This window comes from Gopherus evgoodei, chromosome 12 (genome assembly GCF_007399415.2).
Source record: "Gopherus evgoodei ecotype Sinaloan lineage chromosome 12, rGopEvg1_v1.p, whole genome shotgun sequence".
NCBI lineage: Eukaryota > Metazoa > Chordata > Testudines > Testudinidae > Gopherus > Gopherus evgoodei.
This window is the reverse complement of record NC_044333.1, coordinates 11,751,046-11,767,612: the sequence shown is the minus strand read 5'-3', so window position 1 is coordinate 11,767,612 and position 16,567 is coordinate 11,751,046. Positions and strand designations below refer to the sequence as shown.

At 45.1% G+C, this 16,567-nt stretch overlaps 1 protein-coding gene across 7 annotated transcripts in view; it reads right to left on the bottom strand.

Moving 5' to 3' along the window:
* The window catches only part of SLC12A4 (solute carrier family 12 member 4), a 114,648-nt gene that overhangs the window by 53,700 nt on the left and 44,381 nt on the right, over nucleotides 1–16,567 (bottom strand). The window contains exon 1 of one of the 7 annotated variants that reach the window (XM_030582054.1): nucleotides 11,434–11,494. The exons of the other annotated variants lie outside the window; for them this stretch is intronic. Coding sequence (XP_030437914.1) covers nucleotides 11,434–11,479 — 46 coding nt within the window. The 5' untranslated portion in view covers nucleotides 11,480–11,494. Of the gene's footprint in view, nucleotides 1–11,433; nucleotides 11,495–16,567 lie in introns of those variants that run through there. 7 annotated transcript variants of the gene reach the window in all.

The window sequence follows — 16,567 nt, the reverse complement described above, 5'->3', positions numbered from 1 at the left end:
CCACTCTCTTTACCCAGCCAGTCCCAGTTCTCCCCCTCTACCCCAACTTCTAGTCAGAGTTGTCTTCCCTTCCACTTCATTAGTTCTCAGTCCGTCTCCCTCCATCTCCACGCCCCATCCAATTTTCCCTCTCCTAGCCCACCACCCTCCAGTCGCAGTTTCCACTCCAATCTACTCCCACCCACCTTAGATCTAACTTGTCTCCCTTGCATTCAGGTTGAGAGCACAGGAGAGAGCCTCTCTGCTGTCAGTTCAGGTTTCCAGACCCAGCAGAGCCTGTAACAGCTCAATTGCAGGGGAAGTCCTGTTTAGCTCAAGGTATGCCCAATGCAGACAGAATCTTCAGGGAATGTGGCTGCTAAAAATCTAAGAAGTGTAGGTGTAAAAGCTGAGCATATGTTTTAAAAAAAAAGATTTTTCTAAAGGTTTAAAAAAATATGGGCATATTGTCAAGGGGATAGCACAGGGCACATTCATGGCACAAAAGCCAGCCCCCACCCCCACCCCAGCAAGTTCAAATCCCGGCTCTAAAGCTTTGGGGGCACTAGAGTCTTTTCAAAGAAAATGTCATCTGATTTTTTTTAATATGGGCACAACATTTTGTCACTAGCCTCATTCTCACATACAGCTCAACTGTTTTGGCTGAAATTTTCAGAAAAATCCCAACTGAGGCAGGCAGTCAGCATGGAAAATTTCAGCCCAAATTGGTGAAGTTTGGCAAAGATATGAACAACTGAAGACAGGGCTTTCTTTATAAGAAGTGTTGAGCAACTTTAAGAAGCAGTACTACCAGATTTGTTTACAATACACACACAGTACATAAGACTTTTTTGGAAGCCTTCAAGTAAAGAGACCCTATATTAACAAGTCTATTACCATTATATCCCAAGTCCTGCAGAAATAGTTAACTAGCATTTCTGAAAAGCCATAGAAAAGTTGTAGTTCATTTTGAGGTGGAGAATGCAGGCTACAAAAATAAATTCCCATCTGTCTATATTGAACTATTTACTGAGGGCCCCACACAACAGTGTTTTAAAAACAAAGCAACTATTATCTGTTTAGAACTGTTTGAATGGCAACATTTTATCTGATACGTATCCATGAAGGAGCAGCACCCTGGCTTGCTGCCACCAAAAATGCAAAAGATTCAGGCTGTGATGACTGACCCTATAAGAGTTTAAATAGCCTTGGATAAAAAACGTGCAGGGCTATGGTCTCTGAAGCCCCCAGATTTCTGGAGGTAAAATACTTTAGTTCTGATGTAACCAAAGTATAGCCTGTTCTCCAGAGGCGTACATTCAAAGCGGTATTTTAACCATTAGTGGTCAGACGTTCATTAAATTGGAACTGTGTTTCAAGACCCCAGGGCTCATACAACTCGAGAAGTTGATGTAGTCAGTGGAGCTAGCCCATTTAACAGGGCCTCCTAATTTCTAAGATGTACACAATCAAGACCACAAGTAAATCACCACTTGAGGGGAGCGGGGAGGAGTGTAATAATTTAAGTCAGAATGGTTGAATAAGTCATTTTAGAGCTCTCCTAAATGAGGATGGTAATGCCAGGTAGGTTTCCTGTAATTTGTTAGCATACAAGTTCCCCAAATCATCTTTTAAATGGGCTAGTTTAATTACAGTGGTTTTGAAGCAAGCACAGGAGCTGTGCATGTTCCTTTTTATGGTTCTGTCAATGTACTGAAATCTTAACCAGCAACAGCTTCTGGACACCTTTAATTGGGCTCTCCTGAGCAGACTACCTTACTGCAAACCTCAGCCATTCAAAACTCATGGGTCATGCCTAAAAAACAGTACAAGATTATTGTTTAAAATCTCTGGCTTCAAAATCAGTTTTATTTGCCTCTGGGTTTTGAGTTTCCAAGGTCTATGTTTACAAGATTTCTACCACCACCTGGAGGACTAGAAATGTTCTTTTTTTTTTTAAATGTGAAAGATTCTCACATAATCACACCTCTTCAGGAGCTGGGCTTTACACGAAGACAAAATATCCCAAGACTCCATAAGAACACCCGGTCTGGCAACAGAGTGTCAAGCTGAAATGAGATGTTTCTTGACTTATTAAATATAGGAAAGTGTCTACTGGAGACTAGTCTCAAAGAACCACCCACTCACCACACTTGTTATTTAAGCCAGTTTTCAGACAGTCTGCAGTGGTGAAGGGTAATTGTAATAAAAATACTGCCACACCTAGTTCCTCAAGATCTTGGACCACGCTGTAAGAGATTATTGTTTTCACAGGCAGTTGTTATAGCTTTGTCTCAGGCAGTACTTAAATTGTCTTGATTATTTATCTTCTAGGGTTGCCCTGGTAGATTGGAAGTTTTAAAAATGAACTAGTAGATCATTTTTTTAACTGTACCTTTGCTGCTTGACGCTTCAGGGTCTGCAACTGCAAATGCAACAAACAGATTTTGTGTTTCCCTTGTAGCTGCAACATGCCACTGTCAGAAATATCCGCTTAATGGGATATGGGTTCATTTTTAATATATCTGGGAATATTTCTAATGCTTTCTGTAGAGATGTCTGTGCACGTTTTAGCTATAAAAATCATGTGATTTATCGTTTTAATTTTATGTAAATTAGAGTAAGTATAAACCCAACAAGTGACAAATTCTTTTACCCTCTTCAGTCCTTTGAGTCTCTAATCACTCTTTTCCAACACTCTTACCCCCAACCTGGGTTTCTCCAACCGAAAGTGGAAAAAATCATTCCCTCCCCTTCGTCCTGGACCTCGTTCAGAAGATTAGTGCATCAACAATAGACAGAAAGTTTACATTTCATCACAGTATTAGCATTTAGGGGTGGCTACATTTCCGACGTCATCAGAAATATCTAGCACAATCAGCCAGAAATAGCACGTGATGCTCGCCTTCTGCAAAATTAGGAGGGTATAGCAAAACCACATCTGGATCACTTTCTTCTTCATGTATACAGCATTTGCTCCAGCCACTTGAAAGAGCATGCAGAAGTCACAAATTACCAATTGTGTAAGTTATAAATGGGCCTCTGAACTGTATTCTTCCACTCATCCAATGGCGAGCCACACTTCTGGTCCCACCTCAGCCCTCTCTCAAACACTGCACACTTCCCCAATAGTAACCAAAAGCTTAGAGGTTTGCAGTAAAGTTCACTGCAAGGACATCCTATTTTAACCTCCATCAATAATTAGATTTGGCTGCTGCGGAGAGACAGTTTCACGTATTTGTTATACTCTCACTGGGAGTACTGCATTGCTCTGTGAGATGCATCAGTGGACCAAAATCACTTTCAGCATAACAACTCTCCCTGAGCAATCTGCACATTTTAGATGTGTTCTAAGCCACAACACCAAAATGATCTCATTTTATCTGGTTTTTGCTTGCTTCCAATGGCCTGAGTAAGACCATGTAAACTGACCCCATTTCCTCTACGAAACAGGAATCAAATACATTTGTAGAGTAATTTTCTAACGTACAATGCAAAGGAATTTTTAAAAGATTTGCCATACCGGAATAGAGCATTAGTCCACTACCTTGCCTCTATTAATGGGAAATACCTAATACATCCAAAAAAACCAACTCTGTACATGTGGGATAGGAAAGCAGTTCAGAGAAATTCCTTTCTCAGCCCCACATGTAAGCAGCTCACATTCTGAAGCATGAAATATCTCTTAGCATTAAGACAGGCATCACCATATGGTACTTTTTTTTTTGTTAAGGGTGTGAACAAGCATTCAGTCTTAGGGAGATATACTGTGTGATAACAGTTTGTTATGCAAGTAGGGTGACCAAACAGCAGCTGTGAAAAATCGGGACAGGGGCTGGGGGTAATAGGCACCTATAAAAGAAAATGCCCCAAATATCGGGAATGTCCCTATAAAATAGGGACATCTGGTCACCCTATATGCAAGGCTCTGTGCTGAGGTTTGCCAATTTCGGCCTGTGTAAGTCCTTAAAAAGTCCTTTGATTTGGATGTGACCAGCTGACCCAGGCACTCACCCAGTTCCCATCAAAAGGAACTGACACTCCAGGGTCTCTCTACACTACGAAGTTTTGCCAGCATAGCTATGTCAGTTAGAAGTGGGAGAGGGAAATCACACTATGACGCTTCCCAAGGTACCCAGGAATGAGAGGCACCTCCGTGCCACCTGTCCTTAGCATGAGGAAGCCTTGCTGCGCCTGCCAGGGGATCAGCTCCCCAACTCCACTGTCCACAGGCAACACAAGCAGTCCCCTCTAGGCCTGCGCAGGCCCCGCTCTCTTTCTACAGGTTAGCAATAGGCACACTCCTACCCACGAGCAGCTCCCTGGAGTGTCCAGCTTCTGGTCCTCTGAATACTCACAGTATTCACAGATCTGCTGTTCCCAACAGAGTAGTGTGCACCAGCTTACCACTTACACCTCAGATCATCACTTCACTTAACACACTGCTTAGAGATGTTCATAGTGAAGATGAGTAAAAAAGTTATTTAACAAAGTATAGGGATTCAAGTAATGGCAAGTAAAAATATTGGAAACAAATGGTCACATATAAAATAAAATCATAACACACATTCTAGAACCTAGACTTACTTAACTAGGTGCTGCCCTGTCTTATAGCATAATGCTCACCCAAAGTCCTTTCAGCATTTTGCAGCCAGGCTTGTCTGTAATCTTCTGTTTATGAGACAAGTCGCCCTGTCAGTGGAAGATGCAGAGTGTCTGTTGGTACCCTCAGATATATCAGCACAGTCCTTTGTCCAACTGGACACACATTGCTGATTTTTTTTTTCCTGTGGCCTCCCTCTTTTGTCAATTTCACAGCCTTTTGATTAGAATCAGGCTCAATATGCAAATAGACCACCACTGTGAAGCAGACAATACACAGTGACTAGACAGGGAAATAAGCATCTTTTACCCCCTGCCTGAAAGGAACCAGTCCAAGACACATCACCTCCTGGTGATCTGCCATTCCTTAAGAACAGAGTTTTCAATATATACACATCGGGCTTGTCTACATCAGAAAGTTGCAGCGCTGGTGAGGGAGTTACAGCGCTGCAACTTAGGAGGTGTACACATCTGCAGGGCACCACCAGCGCTGCAACTCCCTGTTTGCAGCGCTGGCCGTACTCCCGTTTTGTCTCGGGTGTAGAGGATCCAGCGCTGGTGATCCAGCGCTGGTAATCAAGTATAGACACTTACCAGCGCTTTTCTTGACCTCCGTGGAATAAGCAGGTATCCCAGCATACCTTAGGAAGCCTCTGGTAATCAGAGTGGTCTCCTTCCCCAGCTTGCTCTCGCGTTCTCCGAACCCCGAGCAAGCAGGTCTCCTTCCCTGAGGTTTGCAGGGTGGTTCAGGGAACGCGAGAGCAAACCGAGAAAGGAGACCAGCTTCGCCGCGGTTTGCTCTCGCGTTCCCCGAACCACCCTGCAAACCGCAGGGAAGGAGACCCGCTTGCTCGGGGGTTCGGGGAACGAGAGAGCAAACCGGGAAAGGAGACCAGCTTCGCCGCGGTTTGCTCTCGCGTTCCCCGAACAAGCAGGTCTCCTTCCCTACGGTTTGCAGGGTGGTTTGGGGAACGCGAGAGCAAACCGCGGCGAAGCTGGTCTCCTTCCCCAGCTTGCTCTCTCGTTCCCCGAACCCCCGAGCAAGCAGGTCTCCTTCCCTGCGGTTTGCAGGGTGGTTCGGGGAACGCGAGAGCAAACCGCAGCGAAGCTGGTCTCCTTCCCCAGCTTGCTCTCTCGTTCCCCGAACCCCCGAGCAAGCAGGTCTCCTTCCCTGCGGTTTGCAGGGTGGTTCAGGGAACGCGAGAGCAAACCGGGAAAGGAGACCAGCTTCGCCGCAGTTTGCTCTCGCGTTCCCCGAACAAGCAGGTCTCCTTCCCTGCGGTTTGCAGGGTGGTTCAGGGAACGCGAGAGCAAACCGGGAAAGGAGACCAGCTTCGCCGCGGTTTGCTCTCGCGTTCCCCGAACAAGCAGGTCTCCTTCCCTGCGGTTTGCAGGGTGGTTCGGGGAACGCGAGAGCAAACCGCGGCGAAGCTGGTCTCCTTTCCCGGTTTGCTCTCTCGTTCCCCGAACCCCCGAGCAAGCAGGTCTCCTTCCCTGCGGTTTGCAGGGTGGTTCGGGGAACGCGAGAGCAAACCGCGGCGAAGCAGGTCTCCTTCCCCGGTTTGCTCTCGCGTTCCCCGAACAAGCAGGTCTCCTTCCCTATGGTTTGCAGAGTGGTTCGGGGAACGCGAGAGCAAACCGCGGCGAAGCTGGTCTCCTTCCCCGGTTTGCTCTCGCGTTCCCCGAACAAGCAGGTCTCCTTCCCTGCGGTTTGCAGGGTGGTTCGGGGAACGCGAGAGCAAACCGCGGTGAAGCTGGTCTCCTTTCCCGGTTTGCTCTCGCGTTCCCCTAACCCCCCTTGAAGCCGCCCAACAGCGCTGCAGTGTGGCCACATCTAACACCACTTGCAGCGCTGGTTGCTGTAAGTGTGGCCACTCTGCAGCGCTGGCCCTATACAGCTGTACTAATACAGCTGTAACAACCAGCGCTGCAAAATTGTAGATGTAGACATGGCCATAGCTTCTTAAATATCAGCCTTATATACACATCACAATTATGACAACCGGCGGGCTACTGTCTCTCAGTACAGACCTCACTCTTTGGTGAATTACTATGCATATATCTGAGCCAGGACATCCCTGTAAAACTCCCTGTGCCCTCTGCCAGTTCGCATCAAGAGGTCCCTGGGTTTCACACACTCCTATACCAGTGTACCCTACCTGACACAGCTATACCCCCCGTGTAGACACAACTATGCTCACAACAGAGTGCTTCTATCATCTTAGCTAACGTCATAGGTGGTGTAGCTATGTTGGCAGAACTACTCCTGTCAGCTTCTGCAGCATCTCCACTAAGGGCCTCTGCTGGCATAGATATACCAGCAAAGGCTCTGTAGTGTAGACAAGTCCAGACACATGCTTCTCAGGCTAAGACAAGCTCAGCAAAGCTTCTAACGTCATAATTACAAGGAGTCCCTTCTGAACTCACCTGATAAGGCAACTTCCTACAGTCTACAGTGTGTGATGACTGCATATGTAGATTCCAGGCGCAAGATGGGGAACTCATGTCTGCACTAGTGACTGACAGCTGTCAGCTAGGAGTGTGTGACACACTTGTCCTAGCCAGCAGCAATAGCTACCTCTAGTTTCAATAAGAAGGGACAATTTAGAAGCTAGCATCCACTAATTTTAGGCCTTGTTTTAACCTTCTCCTGCCCAACAGTTCTACCTCAAATTTCACACACCTTGTCTTAGTCCAGAGTAGAATAAATTTTAAAAGTTTGGGGTAAAATGAAGAGTTTTGGAGATAATGACATTTTTGCAACACAAGAGGCTCTCTTGTATAAAGTTTTAACAGTCTTTTTATTTAGGTCTTGGTGACCATCAGAAATTCAGTGGTAGCCTCAGGGCCATCCCTACCCATACGCAAAGTATGCAGCTGCGTAGGGCACCAGGAAATTTGGAGCACCAAATTCCCTGGTGCCCTACACAGCTGCGTGCTGCTCCAGCCCCTGCTCCACCTCTTCCCAATAGCCCCCGCCCCTGCTCCGCCTCTTCCCACCCCTGCTCCACCTCTTCCCCAAAGCCGTCGCCCCTGCTCTACCCCAGCCCTGCCTCCACTCCCCCCGTGGACTGCAGCAGGGTCAGGCTTGCACTCACCAGTGGCGGGAAGTGAAGCGACCCAGCCTCAGCCGTGCCACCATAAGTTCTGGGGGGCAATTCCACCCTGCCCCCAAGCCAGCCCCCCCTGCAGAGGCCTGGGGCCAGCCCCCCTCAGCGGGGCAGGAGGGGTTGCGTAGGGCCCCAGAATGGCTAGGGACGGCCCTGGGTAGCCTGCCCATCCATCAAATACAAACTTATTTCTCCAGAAACACAAAACCAAATACCTTATTTGTGATCATGCTTTGCTTGTGCGGACTCCCTTACTGATATGCACTATCTACTGAAAGGCACCTTCATAAGATAGGCTGCATACCAGTGACCAGCATGCCCTACTGTTCAAAGTTATACCAGTTATACTAGCCCAGCAGTTCTCACACTGTGGGTCAGGAACCCAAGGTGCGTTGCGATCCTGTTTTAATGGGGTCACCAGGGCTGGTATTAGACTTGCTGAGGTCTGAGGCCAAAGCCCAAGCCCCATCGCCCAGGGCCAACAGCTTCAGCCCTGGTGGCGGGGCTCAGGTTACAGGCCCCCTGCCTAGGGATGAAGCCCTCGGGCTTTGGCCTTGGTCTCCCCGCCTGGGGCAGCAGGGCTCAGGCTTTGGTTTGGCCCCTCCACCCAAGGCAGCAGGGTTTGGGCGGGCTCAAGCTTCAGTCCCCCCTCCTGGGGTCCTGTAATAATTTTTGTTGTCAGAAGGGAGTCGCAGTGCAATGAAGTTTGAGAACCCCTGTACTAGTCATTAGACATAGAGCTACAGTGTCTACATATACAAACCTAGATAGGAGTATCACTTAGACTCAAACATATGCAAGTGCGAAAGCAGTTATAAAATCAAACCTTTGTGGTTTCAATACTCTGCCTGCAGAGACTACAAGTACATTGCCTGCAAATTTAAGATTGGAATAGCAAACCCACAGCAAAAGAATTAAGTTTGGTTGGGTGATCTAATCTCAAGGCTTCTGTATTTTCCGATACAAAGTGGAAACTTAGTAGCAAACTCCCAAGTTGCTATTTGTTTCTGAGAAAACTACAAAACTCTCCAAAAACTTTGTTTGAAGTGACAGTGTGTAACTGAATTTTTAAAAATCTCATTTTTGAAATATGGAAAAAGTTATCAGACTCAACCTTATACCCTCTTATTCATGTTCATAAAAGAGATAGGGATCAAACAAATGCAATCCAGTTAGATATTGTTCAGATGCAAAAATTAGAGCAGTGTTCAGAGTCACAAACAGAGTTCAGCAAGTTAACTTCAACAGATAGTTATGATTTCCTCTCACCCATCTCATAAAAATATTGCTGATCCTTACTTGATTTTTTTCCAAGTTTGGTTTAAAAGTAAAAGGATAAAGGCAGATACCTGATTATCTCCATCTTCTCCGTCCCCCTCCAGTTACCAGAGGATCTTGTTATTTATGATTATTTTAGCCTCAGTCCTGTATCAGGCACTTTGCAGACATGAAGGAAGATATAGACACTCTCCCAAAAATCTTTATCTGAAGGCCAGATTCTGCTTCCATACTCACAAGAAGTAGTATATGCTCAACTCATAGCGTCACTGACTTCAGTGGAGCTACCTGATGAGTACAGTACTGCTCAATACTATTAAGCTCACAGAATCTGACCCTGAATCTTTGCCAAAATGTATGCCAAAAATCTTGGTCTTCATACTGTGGAATATTTTGACACTACAAAACTATTCAAGACTATTGTTTAAAAATACCAGCGCACTTCAATGTTATGCTAACCTCATGTCTACTTAGAAAGATATAGTAATTCATATATTCAAAGCATGATGACCTACTCTATGTGAGGAATATACTTACTGTAGCACACATCATGGTACTGTAAGGTATAACTGGAAATGGAATTGTCCTTTAACTGCTTGCTCTTGCCTACTAAACAACTTCTGGTTCCATTACTACAGAGAATAGCATGAGGACTTCTATTGAATAAACATACTTCCCAAAGCTTGGTAAAGTTCCATGGCAAACTATTCAATTAGCAATTGTTTATTTTCTTCAGAGATTTCCAAATGTAAACTACACAACTGAAAATCACATTCTATTTATTTTTGAAGTTATTGGCTTTAAACTGCTTTAAAAGGCAAAAGAAATCATAATCCAATTATTTAAATAAGATTCCAAGGTGACTAAATTATAAGACAACAGAATTTAGAACCTATTAGAAAAACATGGTTGGTTCTCCCTAGACAACAGTGAACAATGTTTGCATTAAAATGTTCTACATAATACAAGTTTCTGGCTATAACACATTTACACTATCTCCATATATCAGAGGGGTAGCCGTGTTAGTAAGCAGCTTATGTCACAAATCTGATGAGGAATATCGATTTATTTTTGCTTCAACTGCATTTTGATCAATAATTAAATTGTCAGAGGCATTTTTCTTTAAAAATATAAAAACAGTTACGAAGGCTGTAAGATTAGATTTTTAACCTGCTTATATTTTTTCAGAATTGATAAACGTAAATTAAGTTACATCTTAAGGCAGTCAACCTTTTGGTGATTCATCTCTGTAGGCTCCACAGATCAAAGACTCCTGTTGAAGTCTAGCATACTGAAGGGTTTAATACTTTTTTTTTTTAATCACTACATTAAAATCAAATTGTGAATAGTAGGAAATAAAAATGGGATTTTATCTGATAGAATACAACTTTATTTTAGATACACACACTGAGATAAGTACTGACAGTGACGTGACTGCAGAGGGAAAAAGAAGCCATTCTGAGTTCAGCAACAGCTCATCATCTTGGACTTCGGAACCCATTTCACTGAAGAAGGTTGAGGGAGGAGCTGCTGAGGAGATGTTGACTGCTACTCCAGGTTTAGCCTCTATTTTAAGACATAGCCACAGGGAGAAGCCAAATCTGTCCTGGATTATACCCCATGCACCGAGGGAGGGGGACTGTATGGGGTGTAGGGTAGGGTAGACTTCGGCCTGGGATCTCTGATCTCTACCTGAGCTGCTTTTCAGCAAGCATAAGGGATCACATTGTACTTTAAACACAGAATTGAATTCCAGAGGTTACACTGATACATTTACTCTTGTACATCATTAGCACAGATCTGTCTGCATCAACCACAACAGCTTAAAGCCCAGTAGGAAACCCAAGCTATTAACATTTATAGATATTTTAAACAGACAAACTTGTTCACCACATCTTTTAGCCTACAATATAACACTGTCCATCTCAATGCTGGGTCACAGTATACCCAAGGCTTTGTACTTAATGGATTTTACCTGGAAAAATAAAGGTTCATTAAGAACAGCTCAATTTGCACATGACACTGCATATAAAACATGTAAAAATAATTTATGGCCAATAACAACAGTTTTTGCATCTGAAAAGAATTTAGTACAAGCAACCAAATATTTACAAATGAAATACTGTTTAAAAATGAGCCACTACTACATTTTGAAATATATAAAGTGCAATTCCCAGTTCAATATTCCTTAAGATTTTTTGTATGGTTTGTTTAGTATGCAGGTGTAACACCAGCCCTATGAAATCACAGAATCCACTTTTCCCAGTATTTTGCAAGACTGCGATAATACCTTCACAGCCATAGCAACGACAATGAGAACTGCACAACTCAAGTGATTTAGCCATTGAAATGTCTGCAATTAGTGATTCAAGTCCCTCTATTATACTCCTCATAAATAAGCCACACTGATGCCTTCAGAGCACTGCACCCCTTTATAGTATTAATATCGACGTGCTATACTTACCCCTTAGCAGGAATTCTTTGCCATTTTCTGTCATTTGGTTTACCATTCTTCTCTATTCTTCAGACAACATTTAATCAGCACATGCTTTTTTATGCAGCCCTGAAGACCAGAACAACTGAAACAAGTAATACTGTACTTCCAAAGGAACTGTTCACTACCAGGGTCACAGAGACTGCTGGCTGCTGCACTGCACAGAATTGATTTGGTTCATAAAGCAATATGCTTTCTCCCAGGAAGACTAAGCAGACATTGATATGGTCCTAAAACTATAATCCTTTCAACAGAGACAAACTATATAAATGTCACTAACTTACTGAAAATGCTGTTGCTAAAATTCCAAGCTACTTCTAGTGAGAAGACACATTGCCTACCATCTTCCTTTGGCAAAAATGAACTCTGGAGTCCATTATGACTTTACAAATATTGGAGAAGTCTCTTTTCCTAGGAAATCCTAGTGGAGAACCATTAAAGACAAGACAAAATTCAATCCTTAAGTGAGAGAGACAGTGCCTATGCATAATTTAAGCTTTTAAGCATAGGGAAGAGGTAAGTTTTAAGTACCAGCTCTGTTTCATCACATAAATCCCTCCCCACACTTGAGCGACAGGTTTTCCTCTCCAGCCTTGCACCTTGTAATATGGACGGCCCTGAAGTCAATAGCACCATCGGTTATGCCCCAATATATTATATTGCCCTATTTTTCAGGGATGGTTCAGCAGGGTAGCAGTTTATAACATCCCATGCCTAGAAGCTGAAGGTAGAAATATTTAACAATGAGAGGAATGAAGGAAACAAAAATGATTAAAGGTCTAGAAAACACGACCTACAAGGGAAGATTGAAAAAAACATGGCTTTGTTTAGTCTAGAAAAGAGAAGACTGAGAGGGGACATGATAACAGTTTTCAAGTATGTAAAAGGTTGTTACAAAAAGGAGGGAGAAAAATTGTTTTTCTTAACCTCTGAGGATAGGACAAGAAACAATGGGTTTAAATTGCAGCAAAGGAGATTTAGGGTGGACATTAGGAAAAATGTCCTGTCAAGGTGGTTAAGCACTGGAATAAATTGCCTAGAGAGATTGTGGAATCTCCATCATCGGAGATTTTTAAGAGCAGGTTAGACAAACGCCTATCAGAAATGGTCTAGATCAGGGGTGGGCAAACTACGGCCCGCAGGCCACATCCAGCTCATCAGGGCTTTCAGTCTGGCCCACAGGATTGCCAGCCCCGTGGTGCAGCAGGGCTAAGGCAGGCTCCCTGCCTGCCCTGGCCCCGCGCCACTCCCAGAAGTGGCCAGCACCATGTCCCTGCGGCCCCTGGGGGAAAAGGGGCAGAGGACTACGTGCGCTGCCCTCGCCAGCAGGCACCACCCCCTGCACCTCCCATTGGCCAAGAACAGGGAACCGTGGCCAATGGGAGCTTTGGGGGTGGTACCCACAGGCGAGGGCAGCACGCAACAGAGCTGCCTACCCCACCCCAGGAGCCACTGCCAGACATGCTGACCACTTCTGGGAGCGGTGCGGGGCCAGAGCAGACAGGGAGCATGCCTTAGCCCCGTTGTGCGCTGCTGCCACCCCAGAGTTGCTCAAGGTAAGCAATGCCGGGACAAAGCCTGCATCCCAAACCCCTCCGGCACCCCACACCCAAATCCCCTGCCTTGAGCCCCATGCCACATCCCTCCTGCACTCTGCACCCTCTCCTGCACCCCAACCCAGTGCCCTGAGCCCCCGCCACACCCCACACTGTTCCTGCACCCCAATCCCCTGCCCTGAGCCCCCTGTAGCACCCCCACACTGTTCCCACATCCCAATCCCCTTCCCTGAGCCCCCTGGTGCACCCCGTATCCCAATCCCCTTGCCCTGAGCCCCTTCCTGCACACCACACCCCGTCCCACACCCCACACTCCCTCCTTCACCCCAACCCCTTTCCCCAGCCCTACATTCATGGCCCTGCATACAATTTCTTCACCCAAATGTGGCCCTCAAGCCAAAAAGTTTGCCTACCCCTGGTCTAGATAGTTAGTCCTGCCACGAGTGCAGGGCACTGGACTAGATGACCTCTCAAGGTCCTTTCCAGTTCTATGATTCTATGATTTCCAATCAGAAAAATGTATTCCTCATCATAGTAGAATCAGGTGTTGAAATTTTTTAAATAAAATTGTTTCAGTCTTTCTCCAAGCTGTTTTTTCCCTTTTTTATGACCCCAAAAAAACCCCAAACTCATGAGTAACCTCAGATTCACAATCCAGTTATATAAATTGGACAATGGAGTAGCTGCTCACCACTATTCCTCCGAAGGGGAAAAAATTGTTTTAGCTAATCCTTGTTACATTTTGTGCCAATTAACATCTAGAAAAGACTGTTCACTGTAGCCAGCCAAGCTAAAAGGAAACTGCAGGGAGCACTCTATAATTAGCAAAAAAGTCCAGAGGGAAGAACACCATATTCCATATACACCACAGAAAGCAGGTCCAGCTCACAAAATTCAGATTATAAATTCTTTGGGGCAGGGATCATGTCTTCCTCTGTATTCTGTGCAGTCTTAAGCACATCCCCAGCACTCAAATAACAGTTCACATTTACGTAGTGGCTCTAATCCTAAACCATTCCACACAAACCACCAGGGAAGCATTCCCAACATAGGATAAATTAATAATAATTTGTTTTGAATAAGCTTAATCCAGACAGGACAATCAAGGGAAGGTTTCTTTTTGTTTGCTTGTTTTTTAATTAAGCTATCAGATTGACTTGTAAATATATGAGCCCTACAGAGGACAAGTGGAACGGCTACTGCTCCAACTGATGTACACCCATGATTTATTACTATTAGCTTTCTCTCTCTGCACATGGTCAGTATCAGTTTAAACGCTGAGCTTTCTACCACCGGGCTAGTCATTTTAGGCCCTTGCTAGCTCTTCCATCTTCAGAGGAGCGCCTGGTTCTCAAGAAAAAGCTGCACCCCTTTAGCAACGGATGCCTGTGGCTAGGGTAGCGTAACTTTATAAATTGGGGTGGGCAGGACCAGCGCTAGGGGTTTGAGCGCCCTAGGCACACGGCAATTTCGCCGCCCCGCGCGCTGGTCCCGCGGCTCCGGTGGAGCTGCTGCAGTGGTGCCTGCGGAGGGTCCAGTGCTCTGCGGCTCCGGTGGAGCAGCTGCAGTCGTGCCTGCAGGCGGTCCACCAGAGCCGCGCGAGGAGTCGACCGTCCGCAGGCACGACTGCGGCAGCTCCACCGGAGCCGCGGACCAGCAGACCCTCCGCAGGCAACCCTCCGGCAAAATGCCGCCCACCAATTATTCTGGCGCCCTAGGCGATTGCCTAGGCTGCCTAAATGGTAACGCCGGCCCTGGGGGTGGGGCTTTTTGTCACAGGAACAGTATTTATCCTGAAGTTCTTTTCAAATTTAAACTCATGTACAAGCTATACAGAGATGATTTCACACACTATTTTAAATGAAGGCCACAGCTGGAGTTAAACAGCAGCTATTTAGCACACAGCCGCAGCAGCACTGTGACGTGAGCAGTGTAGACACAGGGTAGAGCTCTCCCAGCAATATAAAAAAACCCACCCCGAACGATGGTGGTAGCTTTCCTGGCGATAAAGGGCTGTCTATACTGCAATTTCAGTGCTAAAACTTTTGTAGCTTCGGGGGGGGGGGGGGGTTCACACCCCTGAACAACAAAAGCTTTAGCGCTGAAAGTGGCAATGTAGACACACCCTAAGCGATAATCTAGTCCAGAAAGTTAATATACTAGAAGGCAAAGAAGGCATCTGAAAGACAGAATTACCAGATTTGAATTTGAGGGGGCTAGTGAAGTGCCTTATGAAAAACAAAAGGTACAGTGGTATCTTTAATGCACATAAGCATTGTGTCTCTCTGAGAGATGATACCAGCAGAGCGCAGTATTCTGAGGCCAGGTTTAGTAATGATCCGCTGATTACCTCGGCAACACCCTGAGTTTCCACAGAGATGGTCTTTGCATACAGAGACCAAGTTCAAGGCTGTTTAGCTTGGGAGCACAGACAGAATCTCAGCACAAGGTGGGGCTGCTATGAAAGTGTGTGGCTCCTAGGTATAAAATTTGTTTCTTACTGTAGCAATCAGCAATTTAAAGTATGCAATAGCAAGCCTCAACAAGTCTGCCTTCTCGGAGAATTACCGGAGTTCAGCAAAACAAACTACTTCAAATGGCATATAATAAGAATCTTTTTGCCTTTGAAATGGAGATGAAAGGCAAAATTACAATGGTCTGACTCCCATGAAGACATATTTTCTCAGACAATGTCTGATGCCCTAATTAAATAACTTCTCATACATAGGACCTGCTTAATAAAAAATGAATAAGAAAAAGCACTGGGCTGTAAGTAGGGACCGCAAAAAGATGGAGACTGGCAGCAAGTTTGTAGGAGGAAAGTGTGACTTCTTTCATCTGTGAAAAAAGGGAAGCTAACGTGTAACCCACACACCACCCGGGTGTGATGTTCTGTCCCATCTAGTGGCACTGAGACCACTTAGAGATGAATGAGTCTGCTCTACTATAGAACAAAACTATTATCCTCAAAAGATCCTTTCCACCATAAGAATAGCACTCAGCACTGACACCCCCTTTAACTAATAAACCCCCACCAAGCGAAAAAAAGGAATAAGACCCAAAATACAAACTCTATGCCTCCTACTCTCCCAGCAGAGATTTTTACCCCCCTTAAAATAGCAGAAATGCTGGAGACGCCGTAAAATCCACTTCACTCTTACTACTGAATTTACACTGAAGCTGCTCTGATACTATGGTGATGGGCAGCAGTACAAAACCATCAGACTGAGGTGTCTGGATTCTATCTTTTGCTAAAGGATTTATCTTCAATACCTCTAAGTGTTAGAAAAACTCTATTATCCCCATTTCAGAGATGAGGAACTGAGGACCAAGGGCCTTGTCTTCATTAGGAAAAAAGTTGTATTTTAAACACACGTTGCTAAGCTGCGTTAACATCTGAGGCCACGTCAACAACACAAAGTTCTGTCAATACGAGTTACGTCGGTGTTCAGCTGCTGACCTTTGTATATCACTTGGGCATGTGCATACTTGGGTGCTTGCACCAACACCACACTTACTCACCATGAGTGCTTGCATCGAGGTAAAAC